The following is a 24,746-nucleotide window of genomic DNA, read 5'->3' on the forward strand; positions in this document are numbered from 1 at the left end:
ACCCCAGGATCATGACCTGAGCAGAAGTCAGACGCTTAGTCGACTGAGCCACCCAGGCACCCCTAGCAGTGATCATTTTTAAGTGATTAGCTTTAAAGCTCATTTCTTTAAAAAAAAAAAAAACTAACTTGGGTCCTATCATCATGCAACAGGAGAGCTTTCGATATTCCATAAAGTGGGGCGGTTGCTTACACATTCTGGATGTCATTTTAGAGAAAAGTCCAGGTATATCGTATATTATTCGACCACTTTTTCCGATGGGCACCCCCCCTTTTTTTTTTGTCTCTTTTCCACTCTTAAGCTCTCTGCTAAGGTGTTTTACTGGGTCTGTTAAGCAGCCAAGGGGAAAGGCCGTCGTACCTGGAGTCAGCCTCAGAAGGACTCCCTCGGCCCTGTGCCTGCTGTGCGATCTGAGGCCACTTTCCAACCCCAGGTGCGGAGCACTGCGCGGTCCCTGCCTCGCAAAGCTGCTGCGGTGAGCCTCAAACCGGATTCAGAGCCCGGAGCAGCGTCAAGGCCCCGGGGCTGCCTCGGATGGAGCCCTTCAGGGCAGGCCGTGGGGGCTGGTTCGCGAGAATCGCTTTGCTGATACGTGGCCCCTGGTGCAGCTGGTGCAGGTTAGGGCAGCTAAGGGGACCCGGGGACGGGGCTCTGGCTGCGAGGCAGGGGCGCGGTGCGGATGATCCGCCGGGGTGCGGGGTGCGGGGTGGGGGGGTGTGTCGGGGGGTCGGGGTGGGGGCGGGGGTCGGCGGGCGGAGGCCGCAGGTGCGCTCCCGGCGCGGAGCAGGTGAAGCCGAGCGGGGTGAGTGACCTGCGCCCCCGGGGTCCCCACGACGGACAGCGAGGGCAGAGCGAGCGGGGGCCTCACCACTAGTCCCCGGCGCCCCCCGTTCCTGCCGGCCCCTGCACCCCCCGCCCCGGGAGCGAGCTCGGCGGGCGCGGCGCTCGGCGGGACCTGCCAGTTGGCCCTCGTGCGGGAGCACCTGCCAGGTGGCGGGCCCGCGCCCTCAGGTGCGCTGGGTGCGCGGCTTCACACGGCCCCTCCCCGGGAGCCGCGCCGGGCCCCGACCACATCACGGGGAGGCGGAGAGGGGGCGCGAGGCAGGGCCCCGGGGATCAGCCCGTCGGCGGCGCGGCGGCCCGCGAGCCCCGGGCGGGGGGGGGGGGAGGCGAGGAGGGGCGCGGGGAAGGGGCGTGGCCGCGCGCGGAGGGAGGGCGCTGGGAGGAGGGGCCGCGGCTCGGCGCTCGGCGCTCGCCGCTCTGGGGGCTCGGCTCCGCCGCGCTCCGAGCACTTGGGCGCGAGCAGGAACGGGGAACGGAGCTCCGGTCCCAGCGCAGCCACCGCGATGAGAGGCGCTCGCGGCGCCTGGGATTTTCTCTGCGTCCTGCTCCTGCTGCTCGGCGTCCAGACAGGTGGGCCCCCGGGTCGCGCGCCCCGCGTGCCCACCCCGGCGCCGCCGGCGCGCCCCGGGGCTGCAGCCCGCTGGCCGGGGCTGGGGCTGGGGCTGGGGGTGGGGGTGGGGGTCCCGCAGGGGTGCCCGTGCTTCTCCGCCTCCGGAGGCTCGAGGCGTGCCCGGGACGCCCCCGCGCCCTGCCTCGCTCACCTGCGCGGGGAGCCCCTGGGGCGGGCGGCGGGGGCGCGGGGCTGGGGTCCGGCGGGGCGGGAGGGCGCGAGCCGTGCGGCTCGGGGCGGCTTTTGTGCGCGGGGCGCGCGGGGGCCGAGGCGGGCGGGTCCGGGGTCCGCACCCAGCGCGTTACCTCCGCGCGCCGACCGAGGCGCGGCCGCTGCTTCCTTTTGTTGAAAGTTGCGCGTGTGAGGCCGGAGCGCGCAGGTTCGCGGCCGCGCCGAGGGCGAAGTTGCAGAGGCTCCTCTCTGCACACCGCGGGCGCCCTTTGTGGCCCGGAGCTGGGGACAGAGCCGCGCCGCCCGGCCCCGCCGCGCCCCGGGTCGCCCCCCGCCCCCGGTTATAGGCGTGTCCGCCCGGGGAGCCGGACCCCTGAGCCTGGAGGCGGCGGCTGCGGGGACAACTTGGGCAGGGCGCGTGCAAAGCCGCCGCTAGGCTGCAGACTTTCTGCTGTTGGAGATCCCACGCCGGAGGCTCGCCCCTTTCCGCCGCGGGGCCGTTTCTTTCCTGCCACGCGCCTCCGAGCGGCCGGGAGGCAGGGACCGCGCGCGGGGCGCCCCGTGCCCCCCCCGCCCCCCGACGGCCCGGCGGGGCTCTGCAAGCCGCTCCAGCCGGGTCTGCGCCCTGGAGCCGGGGGGCCCCGTCCTCCCTGGGAGCTGGGAGGTTTGCAGCACCCCGCCCCACGTGACAGCTGCACTCCTCCGGGGCCGCCGGGGGCGGGGGTGGGAGACGCAGTGGAACTTTCTGCAAATCGTACTTGCATCTGTAGTGAAAACCCGGTTCTGTGTGCGCGGGAACTTGGGTCTGAAGGTGGTGGTGGTGGAGGAGGAGGAGGAGGACTTGCAGGCTCCTGGAAGCCCTGGGTCAGATTCCTCCCCTCCCCTCCACCCCCCCCGTTTTTTTTTTTTTTTTTTTTTTCTGGGTGTCGCTAGTGCACGAGCGAGTGCAGGGCGCCCGGCTAAGCCGTAAAACCCAGGTCATTTTTTTTTTTTTTTGTAAGACCCTTTAAGGCCACCCCGATGGTGCAAGGACAGAAAGTGAGTCTCAACTGGAATTTAAGGGGCTTAAAAAAAAAGAAAGAAAGAAAGAAAAGGAAGCATCGTTATGAACTGTCGTGTACTCCATTGACCGCCGGCCCGTTTCCCCTAAAGTCCCCGGGTCCAGCCGGCCTGCTCCCGGGCTTGGAAGGCATTGTGCGGGCTTTCCTGTGGAGGAAGAGAGGCCTTGCATCTGGACCCTGTGAGATGGGGGGGTGGGGGCGTGGATCATGAGCCAGGGCCCGGTTTCCGTGGCGGATTTGACCGCTTAAGCTTCAAATGACACATTTGGTCCTCCTGTCTTTGTGCCTTGGCATTTTAAATTGCAGTTAAGGTATGTTCAGGGACCCGAATAGGGCGCCAGAAAAGGCAGACCACGCGGAATAGTTCCCTTTTTAAAAATTACGTGAATCGGTCGCCTCTGTCTTCGTGAATATCCTGCTCCCTTCAATAGATTTTTGGCAGAGGGAGTTTTAGGGCTGGCTCCTGGGGGGCAGTGTGGTATAGTGACAGAGCCTTGAGCTGCCCTTCTCGTTCTCCTTTTTGCAGCATGTATTAGCGGTGTGCCCTTGGCAGGTCATTTAAATTCTGGAGGTCCCAGTGTCCTCCAGAGAACAGTGAGGCATCGGCATCATGAAGGATCCTTTGGGTTCCACATTCTCCTCTTCCAGTGTTCTGGGTGTAGACTACAGTTTTTCGGAATTCTTTCCCTGATTCCTTTCTGGCTCCCTGAAATTGCTCTGCCTCTCCCCTCTCGGGGACCACTGGTGGTTGCTACTGCTCGAGCCCTATGCTAAAGCAGGGGGGTGTGGTTTATTCCTGCTTCCTCCCCAGTCCCCACCTTTGCCTAGTTTCCCTTTGAATACAACCTAGGAGGTGCCAACTCCGTGTAGGACCCTCCATCACCGCTCCCCTCAGTATTTACAACTCCTGTGCCCGGCAACACGAGCCTGCCAGGAATAGTGAATCACACTTTCCTCTCTCGTTCCTGCAGGTGTGAGGCCAGAGTCATACCCAGCAGCTGGCCAAGGGACATTTTGGTTCTTATCCTGTTGGGAATAATACGGTGGTCCTGTAAAGGGATCCCAGCAAAGTTGCTTAGCCCCATTCTGGTCTTTCCCCCTCATCCACACATTTTTTTTTTTTTATGACTTGATAATGTCTGTATGCTGTGTTATCACGACGCATTCTCTGATGTGCCTTACATTTCATTTTGTGTGTTGTGTAATTGTTTTTTATTCAAAACTGGGCCAGGTCCGTGTTTTGGGGTGGGGGAGTCGGGGAGAGGGTTTCATGTGGTATTTCTAGTCCTCCCAACAAGCCCTGGAGGCAGTAGTCTTACCATCCTTACCATTTTATAGCTGGAGACACTGCTGAGGATAAGTCTGTTATCAAAATCATCAGTGGTGAAGCCTGACATTAGCCCAACTGTATATCCATTCACAGCCTTAACAGAATCAGTTGTGAGATCATTTGAAGCTATTCACTGAGCACATATTGTATGCCGGGGTATCACTGGAGGGTCTGAGAATATGGGATGGCCCTCCAAATTTTGGTAAAAAAAAGACCTAGAATTGCCTGTCTTACGATGTCTGACTTAAAGTGTTCTCAGTTTGAGGGAAGTATTCACTGGGGAGGGGGAGTCATTCAATATAGCTTCCCTGGGGGGGTACTTAGGCAACTGACCCTGCTCCTGAGGGCTCTAGGTGTCCCATTCCAAAGGCCTCGGAAATGAAGACCAATGGTCTCTCAAATGATGATGAAAGTCAGTTGAGATTTTTTGTTTCCATCCCCCTCTCCAAAAAAATTAAAATGCTCTTAGCATTATCATATACTTGTGGCATAGCTGTGAAAGAGCAGACTGCCAGGAATGAGTTCACACCACCGGCCATTTACCCTGAATGGGCACAGTTGAGCCAGAAAGGCAGTTTACCACTCATAGCCCCAAACACATCCTCATCAGAAACGGGCCAAGTGTTTCCTGGGCTTCCCTGGTCGTGCGCGTTTGTTTAGGGACAGATGTTGTTGTGCTGATGGATTTTGCTGCTGTTGTTGACAGCTGCCAGAAGTTGCCCTTAGGATTTTGACTCATTTCCTCAAGTCTCCCCCCACCCCCCCACCCCCACCAGCCGATGAGAGGACACCGGGAAATGAGCCACGGTGTCCCGGTGTCCCGAGCGAGCAGAAATCTTAAAGCTGGCCTTGCAGGATGAGAACCTCTCCGAGGGAGGCAGTGGTCAAGGCTGCAGCAGCGTTGGCTCCAGAATGGATTTAGTTGGAGGGTCCACAGGCTGGGACGAGGGAAGTGCTTTGTTTTGCAGCATGCACGGGAGGGGACTTTCCAAATAAGGGACTGAAAGGCCTTGGAAGGAATCTCAAGTGTGCAAAATTTCATAGGCGGTTTCTGTAACTTGAATAAGGTGGCTTTGTGACTGCAAGTCCAGAGCGAGGAGCACCTGCCAGGGAGTAAGCAGAGGCACCGGTGTGAGTAGAGGGCAAAGCCAGGGTAAATCTGTGTCGAAGGGGAGGGGACTCTGAGGAAGCCTGGCCCAGGACCTCTGATTCTGGACGTTTGGGACCCGAGACAGCCCAGCTTTTGACTTCAGACTCTAACTAGGTAGGGAGACGTTACCGGCTGCTGGCCCCTGGACGTGTGTGTTTTGTTTTGTTTCCCCCCACATGCTGCTTTTTAGGAAAACATCGAGGCGGTGCTTAAAAATCTGGAGAATTTATGTCAAGTTCTCGATTTCTCTGTTCTCTTGAAGAACGGAAAACTCTGCCTCTTTAGATGGGATTTGTGTTCCTTAGGAGGCTCCAGGAGATACCACTCTTTGCTGCCAGCCCTTAGACATTGTAGACTTTAAGCCTCAGGCGCTGGTGAACGTAGATGGGCCATGCAGGTACCTAGTGGACAGGTACCTAGTAGACAGGTACTTGGTGGACGGGTATCTGGTAGGTAATTGGTGGACAGGTACCTGGTGGACAGGTACCTAGGGGACAGAGCACAGGCCTAAGTAGTGAAGACAGCCTTGTATTAATTAGTCTGCTGGCTTCGTGGCTGAGACCTTTGGGGGCTTGGAGCAAGTCTGTCACCCCACTGAATTTCCTTTTTCACCCTCGTTTCAGCTGTGTGACTTTAAATTACGAAACCATTCTGTTCCAGTAAATCTGTTCTACGTGTAGCGTTTTTAGAATGGTTGCCAGTACAAGCTCAATACATGTCAGTCAATAATTACCATCTGTAAAATAGGAATTACTGTTTTCCCCAAGATGGAAATCATGCCTACTCTCATATGATTGTCCTAAAAATCAGAAAGAGATTCTTGTCCAGATGCTTGGCACAGGGCCTGGGATGGGATGGGCACCTAATGAGTGAGTGAGCTCTGTGAGGATGTAGAATTTGACGGTTTCTCTTTGGAACCTTTCATGCAAGGTACCAATTAAGTACGAACATGACAGCTTTTAACGTGAAATAAACTTTACTTCGTGTTTTGAGTTTTATATAGCTTTTGACCTAACCGTTGGGAATCCCTACTCGGAGACTGGATGGATGTTGAACTTTTTTTTTTTTCCTCCCCCAGAAAGACAAACAAACTCAGAAGATTTCTCCAGTGAAAACATTCACATCTGCTGATTTTTCCATTCATCCTATGCTCTGGCCTTCATGCTATATTTTGGTTACTACACACTTTGTTGGGTACCTGCCTCCTTTTCTGATGGTTACATTTTCCACACTTGCAAACGTCAGGCTAAATTGTTATCCAGGGCGGGTGGCATCAGAGTTAAGACCTTGGGCTCCTAAATGGGACCAACTGTGGTTTGTGTCCACTTGGGCCCCTTGCCACCTGTGCGATCTGGGTGAGGACTCTTCCTCTCTGTAAGCCTCAGTCCTTCATGTGTGACCCGGGGATGATGGCATGGGCTCCCAAAAGGGGATCACATGCCCTAGCATGGTGTCTCACGGGGACAGCATGGGAATTCCACATCAGGCTGATTCCATGGCCCTCTTTCAGCTTTGTCTCTTAGAAAAAAAAATTGGAAATGGTTTGAAACCAGATTTTGTAGAGGGCTGTTTTTGGTACTAAGGTGAGAAATGTGTACACTTCATGTCTAGCTTTTTTTTTTTTTTGTTTTATTTTTATGTCTAGCTTTTTTTAAAAAAAAAAATCCGCTGGTAGTGGCAACAATGCATAGTTCTCCCCCTGGTTCTTTGTTCCACTTTATTCTTAGCCCTGTCTTGGTGGATCTGGATTTCCAGGTGAAACTTTAGGACGGGACAGGTCTGTAGAATGGCCATTTTCTCAAGGTGAATAAGTAAGGGTAGCTCACTTAGGGTCCAGGGACCCTGTTACTTTGTGAAGTGGGGTTGAAAGCACCTCAAGAGTGAGGGGTTTTTCTGTGACCACCTTCCCTAGGAGTGAGGGACCTGGCTGACCTTGGCCTTTGCCTCAGGCTGGACACACAGCGGTGCTCCGTAGATGTGAGTTTAACATCTCCCGTTCTCCAGCACTTGTGCAGCATTTGAACATAGTAAATGCTCAGTAAACCTTTCAGAACGGGTCTTAGGAAGATCTGTCAATCCCTAGGCCTTCGTCCTCGCAGGCACTACAGGTGTGGGCCAGAGGGGAGGGGGGCCTGAGAGCAGAGCCTCCAATTTAAATCCAACCTGGTGTCAAAAGAAGTGCAAAGTGATTTCTGTGCGTTGGAGGGTAGAGTGTAGTTGAGGCTTCAATTGGGAAAAAACCCTGGGAACAGAGGACAAGTCTTAGGATCTTATTTGAGGATTGTCACATCTTCCAGTTGGTGTGGTGGTTGGGGTGGGTAGAGAATCGGAGGGGAAGAGAGGCAGGAAAGGTGGGCTCTTTGATTAGCCTCAAGGAACATTGGAGGGAGGGAATATTTATTGTTGCGTTTGGTTCAGATTCTTTTTTTTTTTTTTTCAAGATTATTTATCGTTTTATTCCTGAGAGACACAGAGAGAGGTAGAGACATAGGAAGAGGGAGAAGCAGGCTCCCTGCGGGGAGCCCCATGTGGGACTCGATCCCAGGACCCTGGGATCACGACCTGAGCTAAAGGCGGATGCTCAACCACGGAGCCACCCAGGCGTCCCAGTCCAGATTCTGAAAAGAGCTGAGAGGTCAGGACTAGTGTGGACCTGACCCCGTAGTGACTCTGGGTTTTGCTGACCATCTGGCCAGGACTGCTCGCTCCACCATTCCATCCAATCCCCAACCTCCCCTGAAAACTTGGACACCCCCTTGCTGTGGGTAACCAAGACCAAGGGAGGTGTGTATGTGCTTGTGTGTGCATTTTAGGAAAATACACATAACGTAATATTTACTATCCTAATCATTTTTAGATGTATAGTTCAGTAGTGTTAAGTATACGTTCACGTTGTTGGGCAGTCCATATCCAGAACGTTTTCCATCTGGCAAAACAAACTCTGTGCCCATTAAACACTAACTCCCTATTACCCCTTCCCCCAGCCCCTGGCAACCGTCATTTTGTTTTTCTGTATTTACGAGTTCGACTACTCTAGGGACCTCATAGAAGTGGAATCGTTCAGGATTTGTCTTTGTGACTGGCTTAGTTCACTTGGCATAATGTCTTCAAGGTTCATCCACGTTGTAACATATGTTAGGATCTCCTTCCTCTTTAAGGAGGGAAATGTATGTATATGTGTATGTAAGTATGCATATGCATATGCACATGTATAAGTTTATACCATATTTTGTTTATCCTTTCATCCATCAATGGACCACTGGGTGGCTTCTCCCCCCCTTTTGGCTGTTCTGAATAATGCTGCTGTGAACATGGGGGTATAGACACCTAAGGGAGAGTTTCTCAGGAGCCTCTTTGGGGACAGTCTCATGGCTGAGCTATGTGTTGATGGGGAGCAGGGTAGAGCGATGGTCAGACTCTTTAGGTGGCCTCTGGGGGAAGGAGGCGTGAGGGCCTGAGTGTTAAGGGTGCATGTTCAGGGAAGCAGGGAAAACACTAATGAGATGTGGGGAAGATCAAGATGGCAGACTAAATTCACTTGGCAAATTTACAGGCATCTTGGATGTGTCAGGCATGGATGAGATTGAGGGGAAGGGGAGCATGAGTTCCCAGTAGGCATGGGTAACTGAGAGAACTGGTGGTAGGTACTATGTTATACATGGAAATAAAGCCAGAGGAGGAGCAGTCCGTTTGAGGGGAGGAAGAGGAATATGGCGTTGGACTCTGTTGTGTTTATTTATTGACTATTTACAGGCCACATTTCCTTGAAACTCCATTTCATGATGGTAGATACAAATGGGATACTTCTTAGGGTCGGGTCCACGTAAGAGCAAAACTGTGCCCCAGAAGTCAACAGGACATGGCTGTGTGATATGAATGGTAGGATTTGGGGATTTTTAAGGAATTGCGTGTTGTGTGTCAGTCATACAATGAAAGGTAAATTTTCACGAAAAGAAATACATAGCAGGAGGATAATTCTGCATTTATTCTCCACATGAAGCCATTTTTCAAGAGTGTTTGTTGGTTTTCTCAGAGAACAGAATGGACAGTGTGGGTGTGAGGGAGGACAGAGTTGATTAAAGCTTTGGCAAATAGGCCCTTTGAAGGCAACTTAAAGAAATTGGATTTATTAAGCCTGGAGAAGATAAGGTGAGGAAGTTTTAGGGAATGACAGTCTTCAAATATTTGCAATATGTGAGTGAAGAATGGGACGAAGTGAGAATAGTTTAAATTGCCCCAGAAGGAAATTGAGATTTTTTTTGTTGGGGCGGGGGGTGGATTCTTTGATTGGAGCTTTGGAAAATACGTTATTGCATCGCCAGAGCTAGTTATAGGGTCTTTGCTGCAAGTATGAGGAGAGCCACATAATTGTCATTGAAATGGTTAGGTCCTGCTTACCTCAGCTGGTCTGATGACCCTTTAAGGGCCTGTCTGAAATCGTTTCTAAATAAAATCACCAGCCACTTTTTCCTTCTTTCCTGCCTTGGCTTTGGGAAGAGTGTTTCTCTAAATTCGGGTTCGACTCTAACGTGATCCACCACTCTTCACAGTTTTTGGCCATATTGAAAATAGCCAATAAAGAACCCACAGCTTAAGCCTGGGTTATTGATCTCTTAGGGTTTGGGGCTGTCTCACCAGAGTGGATCATGCAGTTGTGGGATCGCTTAAGCCAAGTGCCAAAGTAAGAGGAACAAAAGGAAGTCCGAGGTCCAGAGGAATCTATAATCGATCATAATTCACCCTAACCTGAGAACCACTGTGCTCTGTGATCCCCCCACTGATAATTTTGAGAGAAAGCCAGCCGTGCTGCAGCTAGGCCCAGAGATCTGTGAGGATGAAGGAAGTCCTTTTTCCTTGATTGCTCAGGGGTGGATTGCTCGCCCTGTGGCTTGCCCACCCCCCAGACTTCCCTTCCCACCTGCCCTTTCCCTTGGGTCATTTCATGGTCATGGCTCAATGGCACAGATCAGATCATTCAGCCGTCCAGTAGGGAGGACGGTAGAAATGAAATTGCAATTCAACAGCTTCCAGTTGATTATGCCATTTCACTTGTCATGTTGAAATGTGTGATGATGCTCTGAGATGTGATCCCTGCCTTGAAGGAGCCTGAGAGCTATGGGAAGATAAGGGCTGGGGTCGGTGCTAATGTAATAGGATTTGTAATAAGATTTAAATACCAGTCCTGGACCAGAAGCCAGGATGCATATTCATTACCACTGGATTAGAGGCATAGGCATCCTTCTGGAGGAGAGAGGCTGAATCAGAGGAAGATGTGGGGCCTGAGTTAAATCTCGGTGAAGGCATGGGGTAAGGTGTGAATCTTAAAGGAAAGGGTTTCAGCTAGCCAAAAGACTCCCATGGAAAGAATCTACTGGAAGATGAGATATGGTAATTTCTGAGGATTTTTTTTTTTTTTTTGATTCGTCAGTAATTGCAGTATTTCCTCCGGTGCCATATGTGAGGAGATTTTTGTTAAGTGTAATCTGGTCAGGTAGTTACTTATTCAGAGAAATTAACTTTAAAAAATGGAAAAACTACAGACTTTCCTTTTGCATGTATTACACATGATGCATGTACAATGCAAATCCAGAGTAGGGCCACGGATACGTACTTTGAGTTGCTTTTAAGTCCAGGGCTAATTACCCTCCCTCACCTTCCTACCTCCCCACAGCCAGCCAAGATTACAGATTTCATAGGCTCAACGTCCCGTAGTGGCACTAGATGGTTTTTTTGGTTCTTTACTTATTAGCAGATTTTAAATATTTAGTAAAATGATAATCCAGGCGTGTGGCAATCTGCATAAACCCATTCCTTTAAAAAAAAAAACCCACTCCAAAAAAACCAGGAATAAGCAAAGCCTCTCAACCTTGATAATCAAGCTCTCCTGTAGGGTTTAGGACATCTTGAGCTTCTGTTCTGGGTTCTCCACTCTGCACTAGAGGGCATTTAGAAGGTAATTGGGGGCACTGGTTTCCCGCCCTCCCCAAAGCAGGGAGCCTTGGGTGAGGAGGTGGCTGTTGGTGGGAGAAAAAGTCAATCACTTAAAGAAAAGGTGTGAAAAAAAAAAAAAGGTGTGTGATGGCACTCACCTGGGAGTGCCTTTGTTCCTGACCAAGTGGAAAAAAAATATTATAGGGAAATATGAAAAGAGGAGACACCCTCACTCCTTCGCTTGCATCTTTTAAGTTCCCGAGTGAGTTGAGTGAGTGAGGCAAAATACCTAGCTTCTTTGGGATTTTTACCCCAGATGATTCAGGTTATTTCAAAGGGTGTTAGAAAATTCTTCAAAAACAATCCCGGGCTGCCAGTAATTTACATAGAATGACCTATGTAGGTAGGCTGGTAAACAGCAGCAGAATTGCTTAGCAGAGTTAGAACAAAGGGGATATCATCACAAAGAATTTTGGGGATTATTTGGTGTGTCTTTTTATTGGAAGGAGGTATTTATAGAAAGGTTTCTAATATAGATTTGGCTTCTGGGGAAAACACTGGCGATTTTAGAAGTGTGATGGGGTGGGGAGGTGGGGGCATTGGCTCTCTGTTACTGGGCTGGCGCATGTTTGAAAGAAAACAAGAGCATGTTAAAAAAAATTGAGAATTCTTCTACTTGGAAAGGCTATGGGTACTTTTAAACCGACTCGGTCTTTTGGCTTGTGAAGTGTTTTAAATGCATTTCCATTCTGATTTCCACTGATTTCTCTTTTAATGGGTGACGTTGAGTCCATGTACCTTGGGAAGATCTTCGTTTTAAGAACTGGCCTGGTAATAAAAACCACACAGGGTGGTCATTAGGCTTCTTGTCATTGTTAAATGAAACCCGGATTCTTAATCCAAAAGATGGCATTAGAAGAGCCACTTGAAAAGGTTTAATTGGGATGTGGAAACATTTTTTTTTTCTACTTATAGTATCGTCAGGGTATTTACTGCAGGGAAATAGTAGACACGTTTCTAGCTCAACCCAAAGGCATCACTTTCGTAAAAAAAAAAAAAAAAAGAACCCCCCCTCCTCTTTTGCTTTTTAAAATAAACTAGCATATGTAGAAGGGTTTATGAATTTTTTAGTAGATCTGAATGTGTAGCCTAATTTACATTTGTGCATTTTCAAGGGATATTATTTAAAATGATCACCTTAGGTTCGGAATGACTGCCTTCCAAAGAGAGGCTGGCCAAGGGAGGGGGATGCTGGAGAGCTGAGGTGGTGGCAGGCCAGCAGGTGAGGACAGTCCTTAGCAGGGTATAAGCCGGCTTCTGTGTCCCTATGGGAAATCTGGACCAGCAGCTCTATCCATAAAATTGTAGTCTTATGACTCAGTTTCATTCCCTTGGTCCCTTCTAATATCTTTTAAACTGACCTTTTAAAATAAAATCTTTTTAAATTTAATTTTTAAAATTTAAAATTTAAGATCTTTTAACATTCATAGGTTGGCTCATCCAGGATTGTTAAAGCATCGGGGGAGTGGGGAGAGCAGTGGGGAGAGCACCAAGCAAAAATCCTCCTCATTTTGGGGCTTCTGTTCCAGTGAATTCTTTTTTTGGCTCATGAGCCCAGGCCCCACAAAGAGCCCAGAAAGAGAAGAAGAAAGCCTAGGGTCTCTCATAGAAAGCGGCTTAATATAGATTTATTTCAGTTCTGTGTTCTGGTCACTTAGGGAAGAGAGCAGAGAAAGGTAAAGGTTTCTCAGGGGGGTCGGGGCGGCCTGGGTTCACGAGGAAGGAGGAGGGACTGGAGAAGGCAAACCAGAAGGGGAAAGAGGAGAGACAGGGAAGGGGCGAGGGGCCCAGGGAAGGGGCCTCCAGAACAACGATGAGCCACATGAGCAGGTTTTCCTGGAAGGACCCACCGGCTGGAGGCTTGGAATCATTTTTCTCAGAATGTACCAGAATGCTTTTTCACAGCTGAGAGAGATCCTCCAGGGGTCCAAGCCTGAGTGCTCTTCAGGTCGTCTCCAAGGACTAGAGACTCTTCACCTCCTTTTTAAATTCAGCCTTTTCTTGTTAAAATCGGACCATCTTTGGGTTTCATGATAACTACGATCCGCCGATGGCAGCTTGTGTCCGACTCTGGGCCATTCAGCCCAGGACAGGTATTGGGCGCATCGTGTGCCACTCTCTTGTCACCGTAGGTGGCCAGGGTGGGGTGGCAGCAGCTTGGCTTCAGGTGACTCTCTGTATAGCCTGAGAGTGGCCTCTCAAAGATCCATGAAGTGATAAGCTCTCTAGTTTTCAAATCTAGGACTCCCCCAGATGAGAATTACTGAGGACTAGAAAGTTCCTTCTCTGTCGGTTTCTTGGGCATGGAGTAGGACTGTTGTCACCTTTGGTATACTGTGGGTTGATGCTCAGGAAGGAATCCAATATACAGACCATCTGGCAATGGAGAGTGGTACCCCTGTGAGTTGTGGGCAAGACGGTGCGGCCCCAGTGACCACAGCTTTGGCGGGAAGGCCTTCAAAATTTCCCCAGGTGCTTGGTAGGGTGTCAGCTAACAATTTTGCTGAGATGACCAGCTTTAAGATATACAAGTGTGGGTCCTTAAGTAATGATGGGACCCGTTGCTGTCATATACTTGCTTCACGTTTGACAAAAGACTGGTGTTTCTAAGTCAGGGAATTATTTTTATCCAGTGTGGTCAGTCATCACTGGTTAGTTCCCACTGTTTTGGGTGAGAATTTCAGGGCCTAGTTTAAATAGATCCTGTTTAAGTTTGCTATCAATTAACTAGAAAAGGGTTAAAAAAAAAAAAGTAGGGGGCCTGGAACTTTTAGACTATTCCTTGGGTTGTCTGAAAACCTAGTAGTAGCCATTTTATCTTAAGATGGAGCAATTGAGGAGCACCTGGGTGGCTGTTGCATTAGCATTCCACTCTTGGTTTTGGCTCAGGTCACGATCTCAGGGTGGTGAGATCCAGCCCCATTTCAGGCTTCGTGCTCATCGGGGAGTCAGCTTGAGATTCTCTCCCTCTCCCCCTCCCTACCCCCCTGTTTTGACACATGGGTTCTTTCTCTCAAAAAAGAAATAAATAAACCTTAAAAAAAAAAAAGATGGAGCAATTGAACCTCACATTAACTTTAAAATATAGAGGCACCCAGATGGCTTAGTTTGCTAAGCATCCAAACCTTGATTTGGGCTCAGGTCATGATCTCAGGGTTGTGAGATGGAGCCCCACTCCCTCCCTGGTTAAGATGCTGCTCTCTCTCCCTCTCCCTCAAACCCTGTTCCAGGCACTCATGCTCTCTCTCTCTCTGAAAAACGAAAATGATATATGTGTATATACATAAAAATTGATATATATCTACATATCTAAATATACAAAGCACAAGGCTATTTCAGACCTAGGTAATAGTGTAATGAACTTTCCTATACCTACCATCCAGCTTCAACAGTTGGATCAGCAAGCAGCGTTTTCTGTTTCATCTTTGTCCACTTCATCCTTCCATTATTTCGAGGTACCTCTCACGCATCGTGGGATTTCATCTAGACATGTTTTCAGTATGTAGCTCTGAAATACAAAGATTACCCTCCCCACATGTAGTGATAATGCCAGTGTCACAGCTTTCCAAGTCAATGTATTTCCCACGATGTTGTTGATTACCCAGGAGTCACAGTTTCCCTGTGGAAATATAATACCTATAAAAATATGTATGAAAATAGGCACACCAATTTGTACACATTTGATACAGAATCCAAATGAGATTTCCATATTGCAGTTGGTTCATGTGGTCTTTAAGTCATTTCTTATTTATTTATTTATTTATTTATTTATTTATTTATTTATTTATTTATAATATTTTATTTATTTATTCAGTGTAGACATAGAGAGAGAGAGAGAGAGAGGTAGAGACACAGGCAGAGGGAGAAGCAGGCTCCATGCCGGGAGCCCGACACAGGACTCGATCCCGGGACTCCAGGATCGCGCCCTGGGCCAAAGGCAGGCGCTAAACTGCTGGGCCACCCATAGGTCCTATTCCCCCATTTCCGTTGAAGGAACTGAGTACTGGTCCTGTGCAGGATTCTGCTGATTCTTCTGGTTGCATCCCCATGGTGCTGGTGAACAGGCTCTTTGTCCCCTGTATTTCTTATGCATTTGTGATTTAGAGATTTGGTCCTATTCCGGTTTATATATATATATATATATATATTTTTTTTTTTTTTTCCCCTAACAAGATTACTTAATAATTGGAGTGTTCTTCTGTTAGTCTACTTTCTTTCCGCTCTTTTGGTATTCCTTGGGGTGCTGGCAAAAATTGGTATTTTTTCATTCTGCTGGTTGCTTTTATGCTAATACTTTTCTATAATACCCTTGTTTCACTCTTTGGTGGTGGTGGTGGGGTGCTATTTTCTATTTCTGTGAGTAACATTTAAATTAGCTAGAAGCCTGTTCTTTCTTCTCCCTCCCCCACCCCCAGCTTGGCATTTGAAGTCATGTCCTTTCATCCCAGTTACTATCTATACAATCAGTTGATCATATACTACTTTTCAAATGCCCCTCCCTCCCTCCCTCCCCTAATTTTAATGATAGCTGTACTAAAATTGCTTTATCAGAATATATGATAATTACATGTTCTCCTCTCTTCTTTGTTACTGCTCTGTTCTCCTGGTAAATATCTATTTGATGCTGGCCACTGGTCCTTCTGTCCTGTCTTTCCTGGCTGTTTGTTTTTCTGAAGCTCATCCTCTCTGCTAGATGCTTCAGGAAGCACTCATGGGAAGTATTTCCTGAATTACATGCTCACAACAGCTTGTCTGTCACCTTTCTACTTCAAAGTCAGGTTGGCTGATGTAAAGTCCTTGGCTCATCTTTTCTTTGCTCAAGTATCTTTAATATTTTACGGTACTGTCTTTTGCCATAAAGTGTTGTCCAAGTCGGCTGATACTCTGATTTTCTTTTCCTCACGTTTAACTTGGTAGGTTTGCCTAGATACCCAAAGGAATGTGTTTTGCTTTTATTCTTTGAAGTCCAGTAGTATTTTACGGTGTCGGCCACTCTGTGTTGAGTTTTCTAGTCACATAATAATGCTACTTAAATGTGTAATTACTCCGGAAAGTTTTCTTGTAGCATAGCTTTAGCTGTTTGTCCTATTCTTTTTTTTTTTGGCTTCAGGAACTCCCATTATATGTGTGTTAGATCTTCTTTGCCTGTCTTCTATGATGATCACTTTCTCCCAAAACCTTTCAGTGTCTTCATCATTTATGTGAATTAAAAAATTTTGTTCCTCTCTATCTTCCAGTTCTTTTAAGGCACAATTCATTTTATGTGCTGTGTGTGTGTGTGTGTTTTAAAAAAATTTACCCTTCATTTCTTTTACTTCTTTTCTTAGTTCTTTTCTTGGGTTTCTTCACTACCTCCACTCTTCCATTCTCTCCAGTCAATTAATTTCTGGGTTTTAAAACGTCTTATGTGGTTCTTTATAGCTTCTTTGATTTCATTTCTTTTAGCTTATTTTGAAATACCGGGTTGTGGTTTACATCTGTTTTCCTTTTTTCTGGCATGATTTTATTGTCTGTACTGGGGATGTTATTCTGCTCCTTATTTTTTCTTTAAATAACTTTGGAATTCAGCTGTGGTTCCTTTCTGTTGCTCACTATGGGTTTTCCTGTGCTTTTAGTGGGGCCGGTATAGCTTTCCTAGTTTCACAATTCTGGAGTACCACTTACGTTGTTTTCACAGAGTGGTATGTGGACTCTACTTTTCAAAAGTCTAAGATCTTACATTTTTGGTTCCCATTCCCACCTGCCCACCCAACCTTTGCTCCTGTTTTGCTCTTCTTAGATTCATCCTCAGCAGTTTCTCCTCCATACGGGGGCTTTCTCCTCTCTTGTTTTTTTATAAGAATCAGTCCTCCCCCCACCCAGGACATTCCAGCACTGAGACATCTGTGGGTCACAATTCCCTCTGCACTTAACTAGGGAAATTAAAAACTGTAATGTCATCCAGTTTGTAGGGGGTGTTCTCGAGAATGGCTCTCTGAAATTTCTTGAAGCTGTTGGTTGGTTTTCCTCATCTTGTCATATATAGGATTGGTGGGAATACTCTATCACCTTGGGTTTGTTGTAGATGTTGTTCTTGGGGTTTTGGTTCTGCTTTATTTGTCTTTTTTTTTTTTTTTTTTTTTTTTTTAGCGTTAGGGTGGGTGCAGGTAGGGGAGATCCAATAATTAGGCTACTACCATTGCTGCCACCTTGCCAGAATCTATATAGACTTTTTTTTTCTTTTTTAAGATTTGGGGGTGGGGAAAGTGGGAGAAGCAGGTTCCTCGCTGAGTGGGGAGCCAGATGAGGGGCTCAATCCCAGGACCCTGGGCTCGTGCCCTGAGCTAAAGGCAGACACTTAACCAACTGAGCCACCTAGGTGCCTCTACATAGACTTTTTAACATAAGATTCGGTAACTTTTTGGTCTACCAAATTGGGACCGAAGTAGAAAAGTCTTGAAACATCACTGGTAGCTGACTTTAAAAATATTTTTCTTACAAAATAAGTTATTAAAAATGTGGTGTAGAGAGAAAAGTTAGTAGTTGTAGCTATCTGAAAACCAGAACTGAACACTTTATGGTCTACCTAGCATTAACTTTCTAAGCTTATTTATGACAAAATGTAATGGTTGAAATCATAAGAGTACCAGGAAACTCCTATCTGAGCTTTTGTTTCTGAGAAAAACATACAGAAAGTGACACACTTTTGCCATTGTTTGGTGTAATATTCCTTGAATTGTGAAAGAGAGAATGCTGTTTTATGGTTCTAAAAGCATTAAACCACATAATATTTTTAATACCATCTAATAAAGATAAAATCATTACTTAATTAGGTGCATTTTTCACTTTCAGCTTTTTTTTCTCCTGTGAAAAATTCACATATCTTTAATTATAGTCATTTGAAAAAAATCTGCTCCCAGGGCTTGACATAATATTAATTTAGGTTTCCAAAAATACTAAATTTCTTTCCTCCAGCTTGAGTTTCTTTCAACTGGCCATTGATTTAAATTACCTACTAGAAGGTTACAATTTTAGAATTGGCCTCTTTATCCCCCCTGCTTTTAAGGATAGCCATCATTCTAAAGTCCTATAAGGAAGGAGTAAAACTTTCTCAATGGACATATTAGAAACTTTTTAAAAAAAGTTCTGGAAAACATAGTAAGATCATTTTCAGACATTTCCTCTTATTTTCTACAAAGAGATGAGAAGAAATCATTTTGAAAACAGAGCTGGTCATTAAGAATTCTTTGCAGAAGGGTAGCCAGCTTAATGTGTTGTTCTAAGTGAATGTCACCCAAGAAAAATTAAGGGAAAAGTGAGCACTCATTAAGCAAATTGACCAGCAAGTGTTCTGATGAATGTCGCAACAAATTTGAATAAGCTAATTTTGTCCATTAGTGTGCTTTTAGGACCATTGTGATTGTTTTGGTCTAATTATTTTTTATTTTGTTTATTCAAATGTAGAATGCAGAATTAACTATTGCAGCAATTTTCTGATTAGCAATTTAGAAAATTGGTGGATGGTATCTGACTTCTCACCAAGAAATGTCTGGTATTTGATAGGGCCATGTGCAAGAACACGTACAGTCTCGGGAGAAGCCTGTGCTGTTTGCTCTGTTTCTCACCCGCTGCAAATGGGAGCTCAGAGGCCCGCACTGGATTAGCAGGGGCTGTGGGCTTGGGCTCGGGGCCCTCAGATGGAGTGCACCAGATTGAGGTCTGATGTGCTGCAGAAGTTGTATTTGCCACCCAGTGTCACTATTTGGAGTCCTGTAGCTGTGACTGGTGAATTCTGCAACATTTCCCACTTCTAAAGCTTGGGGATTCGAGAAATCTGGTGCCCGAGTGGCTGCCAAAGCTTGTCAGGGGGACCCAGTGCGAGGCCGATTTCTAGGTGTAAAAGCCAGGCAGATTTGCTCACTCAAGAAAATCTGTTTTTGTAGGTTTGCTCTGACTTCCAAGATACAGATACTGGTAAAATTTTTCTTTTCTTTTCCTTTCGTTTCATTTTTTTCCCTTTTCCTTCCTTTCCTTCTCTGTCTCTCTGTCTCTCTCTCTCTTATTCGGCACTAATGCCATGCATGGGTTTCTTTTGGTAGCTGATGGTCTTGTGGGGTTGAGTAACTGCTTCTCCAAGTGTTGTCCTGGACCGCAGCAGGGGCATCACCTGGGACTTCTCAGAAGTGCAGACTCTTCCCTCCCCCACACTCCTCCTCCCCCGCCCCAGACCCACTGAAATGGGAAGCTCGGGGAAGGGCCCCCCAGTCCATTTCAACAACTTTCCAGGTGATTCTGGTACAGGCTGAAGTTTGCAAACCAGGAGTCTATAGTTACTGGGCCTTGTCACGGCATCAGGCAGTGATAATTGAAAAGCTAAAGCGTGTGTGACCTTGTGAGTGCCAGACCAGGGTGCAATTCTCAGTTCTCTTTCTGTTGCACTAAAAAGATAGATATGAATTTCGGTTAGTGCAGACAGGAAAACAGACAATCGCAGTGCTGGCGGACGGTGCCTGAGTAGAGGCTGCAGGGGGCCTTCAGAACAGTGCATGTGCCAGAGGGAGAGGGGACAGGAAGGCCCCTCTAGAGGTGGTATTGTATTGTGTTGTATTTTAATTTTTAAAGGTTTTATTTATTTATTTTAGAGTGAGCACATGTAAGTGGGGAGGGGCAGGGCAGAGGGGGGAGGGAGAGAGAGAGGGAAAAAGAATCTGAAGCAGACTCCCCACTGAGTGTGGAGCCTCCCTGGGCTCAATCCTAGATCCTGAGATCATGATCTGAGCTGACCCCCCAGGACCGAGGTCATGACCTGACCTGACCCATGACCTGACCGACTGTGCCATCCAGGTGCCTTGAGGTGGTTTTTTTTTTTTTTTTTTTTTGAGGTCGTATTTTGAAAGGACAAATATGACCATGCCCCTCTCTGTTTAAATCCAGGTAAATCCCACTGGAGGCCTCCAGGGTCTCCTTCAGATCTCTGTTTTGCACACAACACCTGCCTCATTCCTTCGCTGTCAGTGCTTTCTTCACCCCTTCCAGGTATCCTGTTCCTTGGAGTTGTGGCTTCTGCAGGAGCCTCCCCCTCTGCCAGCTGCCAGGGAACCTCCCTGGTCTCTAGTGCACTTCAGATTGCAACTGGCCTGTTGCCTTTGCAATCCTTTCTGACCCCCCAGTGTGGGTCAGGTCAGTTCTCACTGTACAGTGCACTTCATCATACTCATCACATTGTAATTATACAATTATGTAATGATTGGTTTATTCCTCATGCTCATCTCTGGAGCTCAATATAAATTCCAAGAGGGGGACAGACCTTGCATATTCCCTGCTGCCCAAGGGCCCAGCAAGGAGCAAGCTTTTAGTAAACATTATCAGATGGTTGAATGAAGGAATGAATGGGAGGACACAGTCCTCTTTTTATCCCTGGGTCATAGGACTGGATAATGTATGCATTTGGAGAGAGGTGTCCCCTAATAAATTTTATTTATGGGATCAATGGTCACCACCATCGAATCCTACCACTGGACTGGCGAGCCCCTTGCACAGAGGCAGCGGAGTCTCACAACCTGATTCTTTTTTTTTAATTTTTTAATTAATTAATTAATTAATTAATTAATGATAGTCACAGAGAGAGAGAGAGAGAGAGAGAGAGAGAGAGAGAGAGACAGAGACACAGGCAGAGGGAGAAGCAGGCTCCATGCACCGGGAGCCCGACATGGGATTTGATCCCGGGTCTCCAGGATCGCGCCCTGGGCCAAAGGCAGGCGCTAAACTGCTGCGCCACCGAGGGTTCCCTCACAACCTGATTCTAATTTGGGGTCTGATTTTTGGGACATCCAAGAATAGAAGTTCTTGAGTATTACTATCCCAGGAATATGGGAAAGGAGAGAGATCATATGATCTTGGAGACATTCATAGTACATGTGCTAGAAGCCAGCAGCTCTAGTGGAGGAAGTGGCACCTGAGAAGTTCTCAGGGAAGTGGCTATTGTCCCCACTCCCCTCAAGAGCCTCCAAGAAGGGAGCTGCCTGCTTTGCTGATAGAGTTTGATGCTGGGGCACTATGTGTCTTCCCACCCACTTCCAAGTCCATTTAATAGAACAGAGATATCCTCCTTTGCCTTATTTTAGTCTGTTGGTCTTGACCTGGATAAAGTAAGACTTTTTATTTCTGTTCCAGAAGGAGAGAGCATGGCATTTGCTTCCCAGAGGCAGTAGCTTCAAGGTGGGGGCATCTGTCTCGTATAAGACACCAAGTAAGCTGTGCTGATATTTAATAGGATTGCCAAGAGACTGCACGTGTGAAGTTTATAAAAATACATACATGGAGAACAGGGGCTCAATTTTCTTTTTTCTTTTTTTTAAGATAGGGTTTTCAAGACCTAGAGGGTAAAGATGCTGACATGCTTATGGGAATCTTGCTATTAATAGAACTGATCCGTTGCCTATTTGTCAAGCATAGTTGGTTGTTATGCTGTGTATTTTTTTAATTTTTTTTTTTTACATCTGAGGCTTAACATACTCTTAGACCTATTGTAAACTCCTTTTAGATTAAGCGAATGTAATAAATGCAATGTGTTTTGCAACAAAAATCATAAACACAATTTCTCACTCAAACAGCTATCATCAGAATAGCTATAATCTGCTGAGCTGGCCAGGAGCGGGGATGGCACACATGGCTGTAATTTTATGTTTTGGTGCCTGTGTCCTTTGTTTATCAGATGCCATCTTTCCTCCTCAACTGTGGTTCATTCCCCATCCCTGCTGCCTCCCCCTGCTCTCAGGCCCATTCTGGTTCCATCCTGGCTCTGGTGCTTTCTCTGGGTCTCCCTCGCCCTCCTTTGTTGCAGCCAAGTCATCTTAGCAAGTGATTTGTAACAGGACCATTTGCAACTGCCAGGTACATGCAGGATTTGGAGACGAGGTCAGAATCTTGAAATATTTTACCCCCAGTGAGAGACGTGAGAACTGAGGCTTGGAAAAGGTCAAGGAGCTTCCCCGAAGTCTCCCAGAGCTTGGATTGGAAGCCATGCTTGTCTGCCTCCAAAACCAACACCCTTTTCTCATTCCATCCCTGTTGCACCTGCTCCCAGAGGCTCAGGGGAGCACCATTACCTCCAGCCTCTGAGCTGGCTTCAAGCCTTGAAAATAGTGCTGAATCAAATCAAAGAAGTTGCAAGATGAGTCCCAAGAACTCCTGCATACCCTTCACCTAGACTCTCTAATGGTCAACATTTCGACACATTTCCTTTGTGTATATACATACTATATTTTTTCTGAACCATTTGAAAATAAGTTGCTAATATGCCTCCCTCCCTGAAGAGCCCTCTGAAGGCAACTCTCTCTCTGCTTTGTATTTTATGAGAGCATTGAGGGCCACCCAGAACGACCGACTGCCTTCTTCTGTCCTTAACCCAAGGGTGGCTCCCTCTTTCTTTTAGCATGGGACCATGATCCAAGGAGGTACACCTCTGAGCTTTCTTGACTTTGCCCTCAACTAGACCCTAAAACTCATGCGCCTTCCCGGACACTTGCCCTCTCTAGCACCTGAAACCCAGAACGTGTTCTTGACAGGGCACTACAAGGGCAGATAGAGAGGGGCTTTTTGTATGTTTCTACCTATTTTGTGGCAAGGGGCGAGGGGGGGGATTCCAAATCCCTCAGCTTGTTATCCAGACCTGCAGCTAAACTGTGGTCTCCGCTAGTTCAAGTCTGTTTGCAAAGACAGTTATCAATGCTGCTAACCCTTTTCTCTGGCCACTGGCTCAGATAAAATTCCCTTAAAAAAAAATGACTACTTTTGTTTTTACTTCCTTTGGTGTAAACCAGCCCTGTGGCTAGAAAACGACATTTTGAAAGTGGAAAAAGAAGGAAAACACCTTCTGTCCGGTTTGGGTATGGGATGGAGGGGAAGGTGCAATTTCCTTCATCCGACAGGTCCATTAAAAGCAGGATTTGGAATTTATTATCAGTAAAACTTACTGATTTACCCATTATGGGGGAAATTAGCTTAAATATCTATTTGAGCCAAGCATAATTCCTAACATTTTTTAGAACTTAATCAGGGAGGCCTTTCAGAAATGTAGATCCACATTTGAAGACAAGGTTTAAAAGATGCCATAGGAAAACAGCCCAGATGTCAGGATGAATGGATGAAGATCGACGGGGTAGGTACTGGGATGGAATGTTAGTTACTCCGCTTTAAAAAGGAGATTTTGCTACATGCTACAACACCAAAGTACTTTGGAGACATGATGCCGATTTAAATAAGCAAGGCACAAAAGGACAACCATTTTATGGTTCCACTTATATGAGGTTTCTAGAATAGTCCATTCTTAGAGACACAGAGAAGAATGGTGGTTGCCAGGGCCTGCGGGGAGGTGGTGGTGAACTGGGGAGTTTCTGTTCCGCGGGTACAAAGTTTCAATGATAAAAAAGCTCCCGAGGTGGATAACAGTGTTGGTGGTACAACATTGTAAGTGTATTTAATGCCACTCAGCTGTATCATTAAAAATGGTAAAAATGGTAGATTTTAGGTTCGATCTAAAGCAAAATTTTCAATGCCACACTGGGGTTATCTTTCTGCTTGTGAGCCGAACCCCTACTTATTGGCATTTTTTTTTGACATCATTAGAATTAGATGCTGTGGAATTAGAAGAGAGCTTATGGTTGGCAGGTATGTATTATGTCTTCGCATTTTCAGTGGCTGCGAGCTCAGCCTCATTCCCCCTCCTGAACCTGGGAGTTGCATTTTGAGGAGTTCTTGGCTCCTGCTGGGAGGAAATGGTATGGCTCACACTGCTCCCCATTCCCAGGACAAAGCTAAGGTAAAGGCAGTTGATGCCCAACAGGTCCTCTTGCAAATTCTTAGGAGGATCTCCGCCGTGCAGCCTGAAGGGTCGGCCTTGAGATGAGACACCCACATGTGGGGCTTCTTGGAGCTTGGTGAGTCTTGGGGTAGAGCTGGCCACTGACTCGTCTGGTCAATAACCTTCCCCATGCTCTTTTTGCCCTGTTCCTTTTCACGTCGTTCCTCAGTCCTTTAAGTTAAGGAAGTTCAAGTTGAAAGAAGTCAAGAGCTCCCCTGCCCCCACCCCCACCCAAACCCCACAGATGGCGAGGGTCTTGTGGTGGTTATTGTATTCAAACCCTTAATGCTTCTTATCTGGTTCCGATTTCAGTGAGTGCTTTCCAGAACTCAGAAACACGGAAGTCTGCGTATTTACAACAGGAGCTGTACTGGGCTATTGGGAAAACCCCCCTTGGAAATGAGAAAGTTCCTCTTTTCTGTTGCAGGGATGGATCCTAATATATCATGCTTGTCAAATCCAGACCTTATCTGATTCCCCAAAGACCGACTTCATAATAGTTGAGAAAGGTTTCCTCTCCCTGTGTGTCTTTGAGATCAAAAGAGGAAGTCCTGCTTCCTCCAACACTGGGTTGTATTTTTCTTACAGTGAGTGAGTAGGAAATACATTAAGTCGTCCTATGAAAGCCTCTGCTGCTGGCGACGTATGCATAGCAAGAAGAAATTTTGCAAAATAATCAGCTGAGAAGGGCCTTTCTTCCAGGGTTGAATGATCTGTACCTTTCCACACTTCCTGTCTCCCTCCCCCTT

General features: G+C 47.2%; 1 protein-coding gene across 1 annotated transcript in view; it reads left to right on the forward strand.

Annotated features, from left to right (window-relative positions):
* Window positions 1–1,283: 1,283 nt before the first annotated feature.
* LOC129517366 (mast/stem cell growth factor receptor Kit-like) overlaps window positions 1,284–24,746 on the forward strand; it is a gene marked incomplete at its 3' end in the record, with an annotated part of 76,778 nt that continues 53,315 nt past the window's right edge. Inside the window, exon 1 of the mRNA XM_055337190.1 lies at window positions 1,284–1,413. Within this exon, the coding sequence (XP_055193165.1) occupies window positions 1,347–1,413 (67 nt within the window). The remainder of the gene's footprint in view (window positions 1,414–24,746) is intronic.

This window comes from Nyctereutes procyonoides, unplaced genomic scaffold (genome assembly GCF_905146905.1).
Source record: "Nyctereutes procyonoides isolate TBG_1078 unplaced genomic scaffold, NYPRO_anot_genome, whole genome shotgun sequence".
Lineage (NCBI taxonomy): Eukaryota > Metazoa > Chordata > Mammalia > Carnivora > Canidae > Nyctereutes > Nyctereutes procyonoides.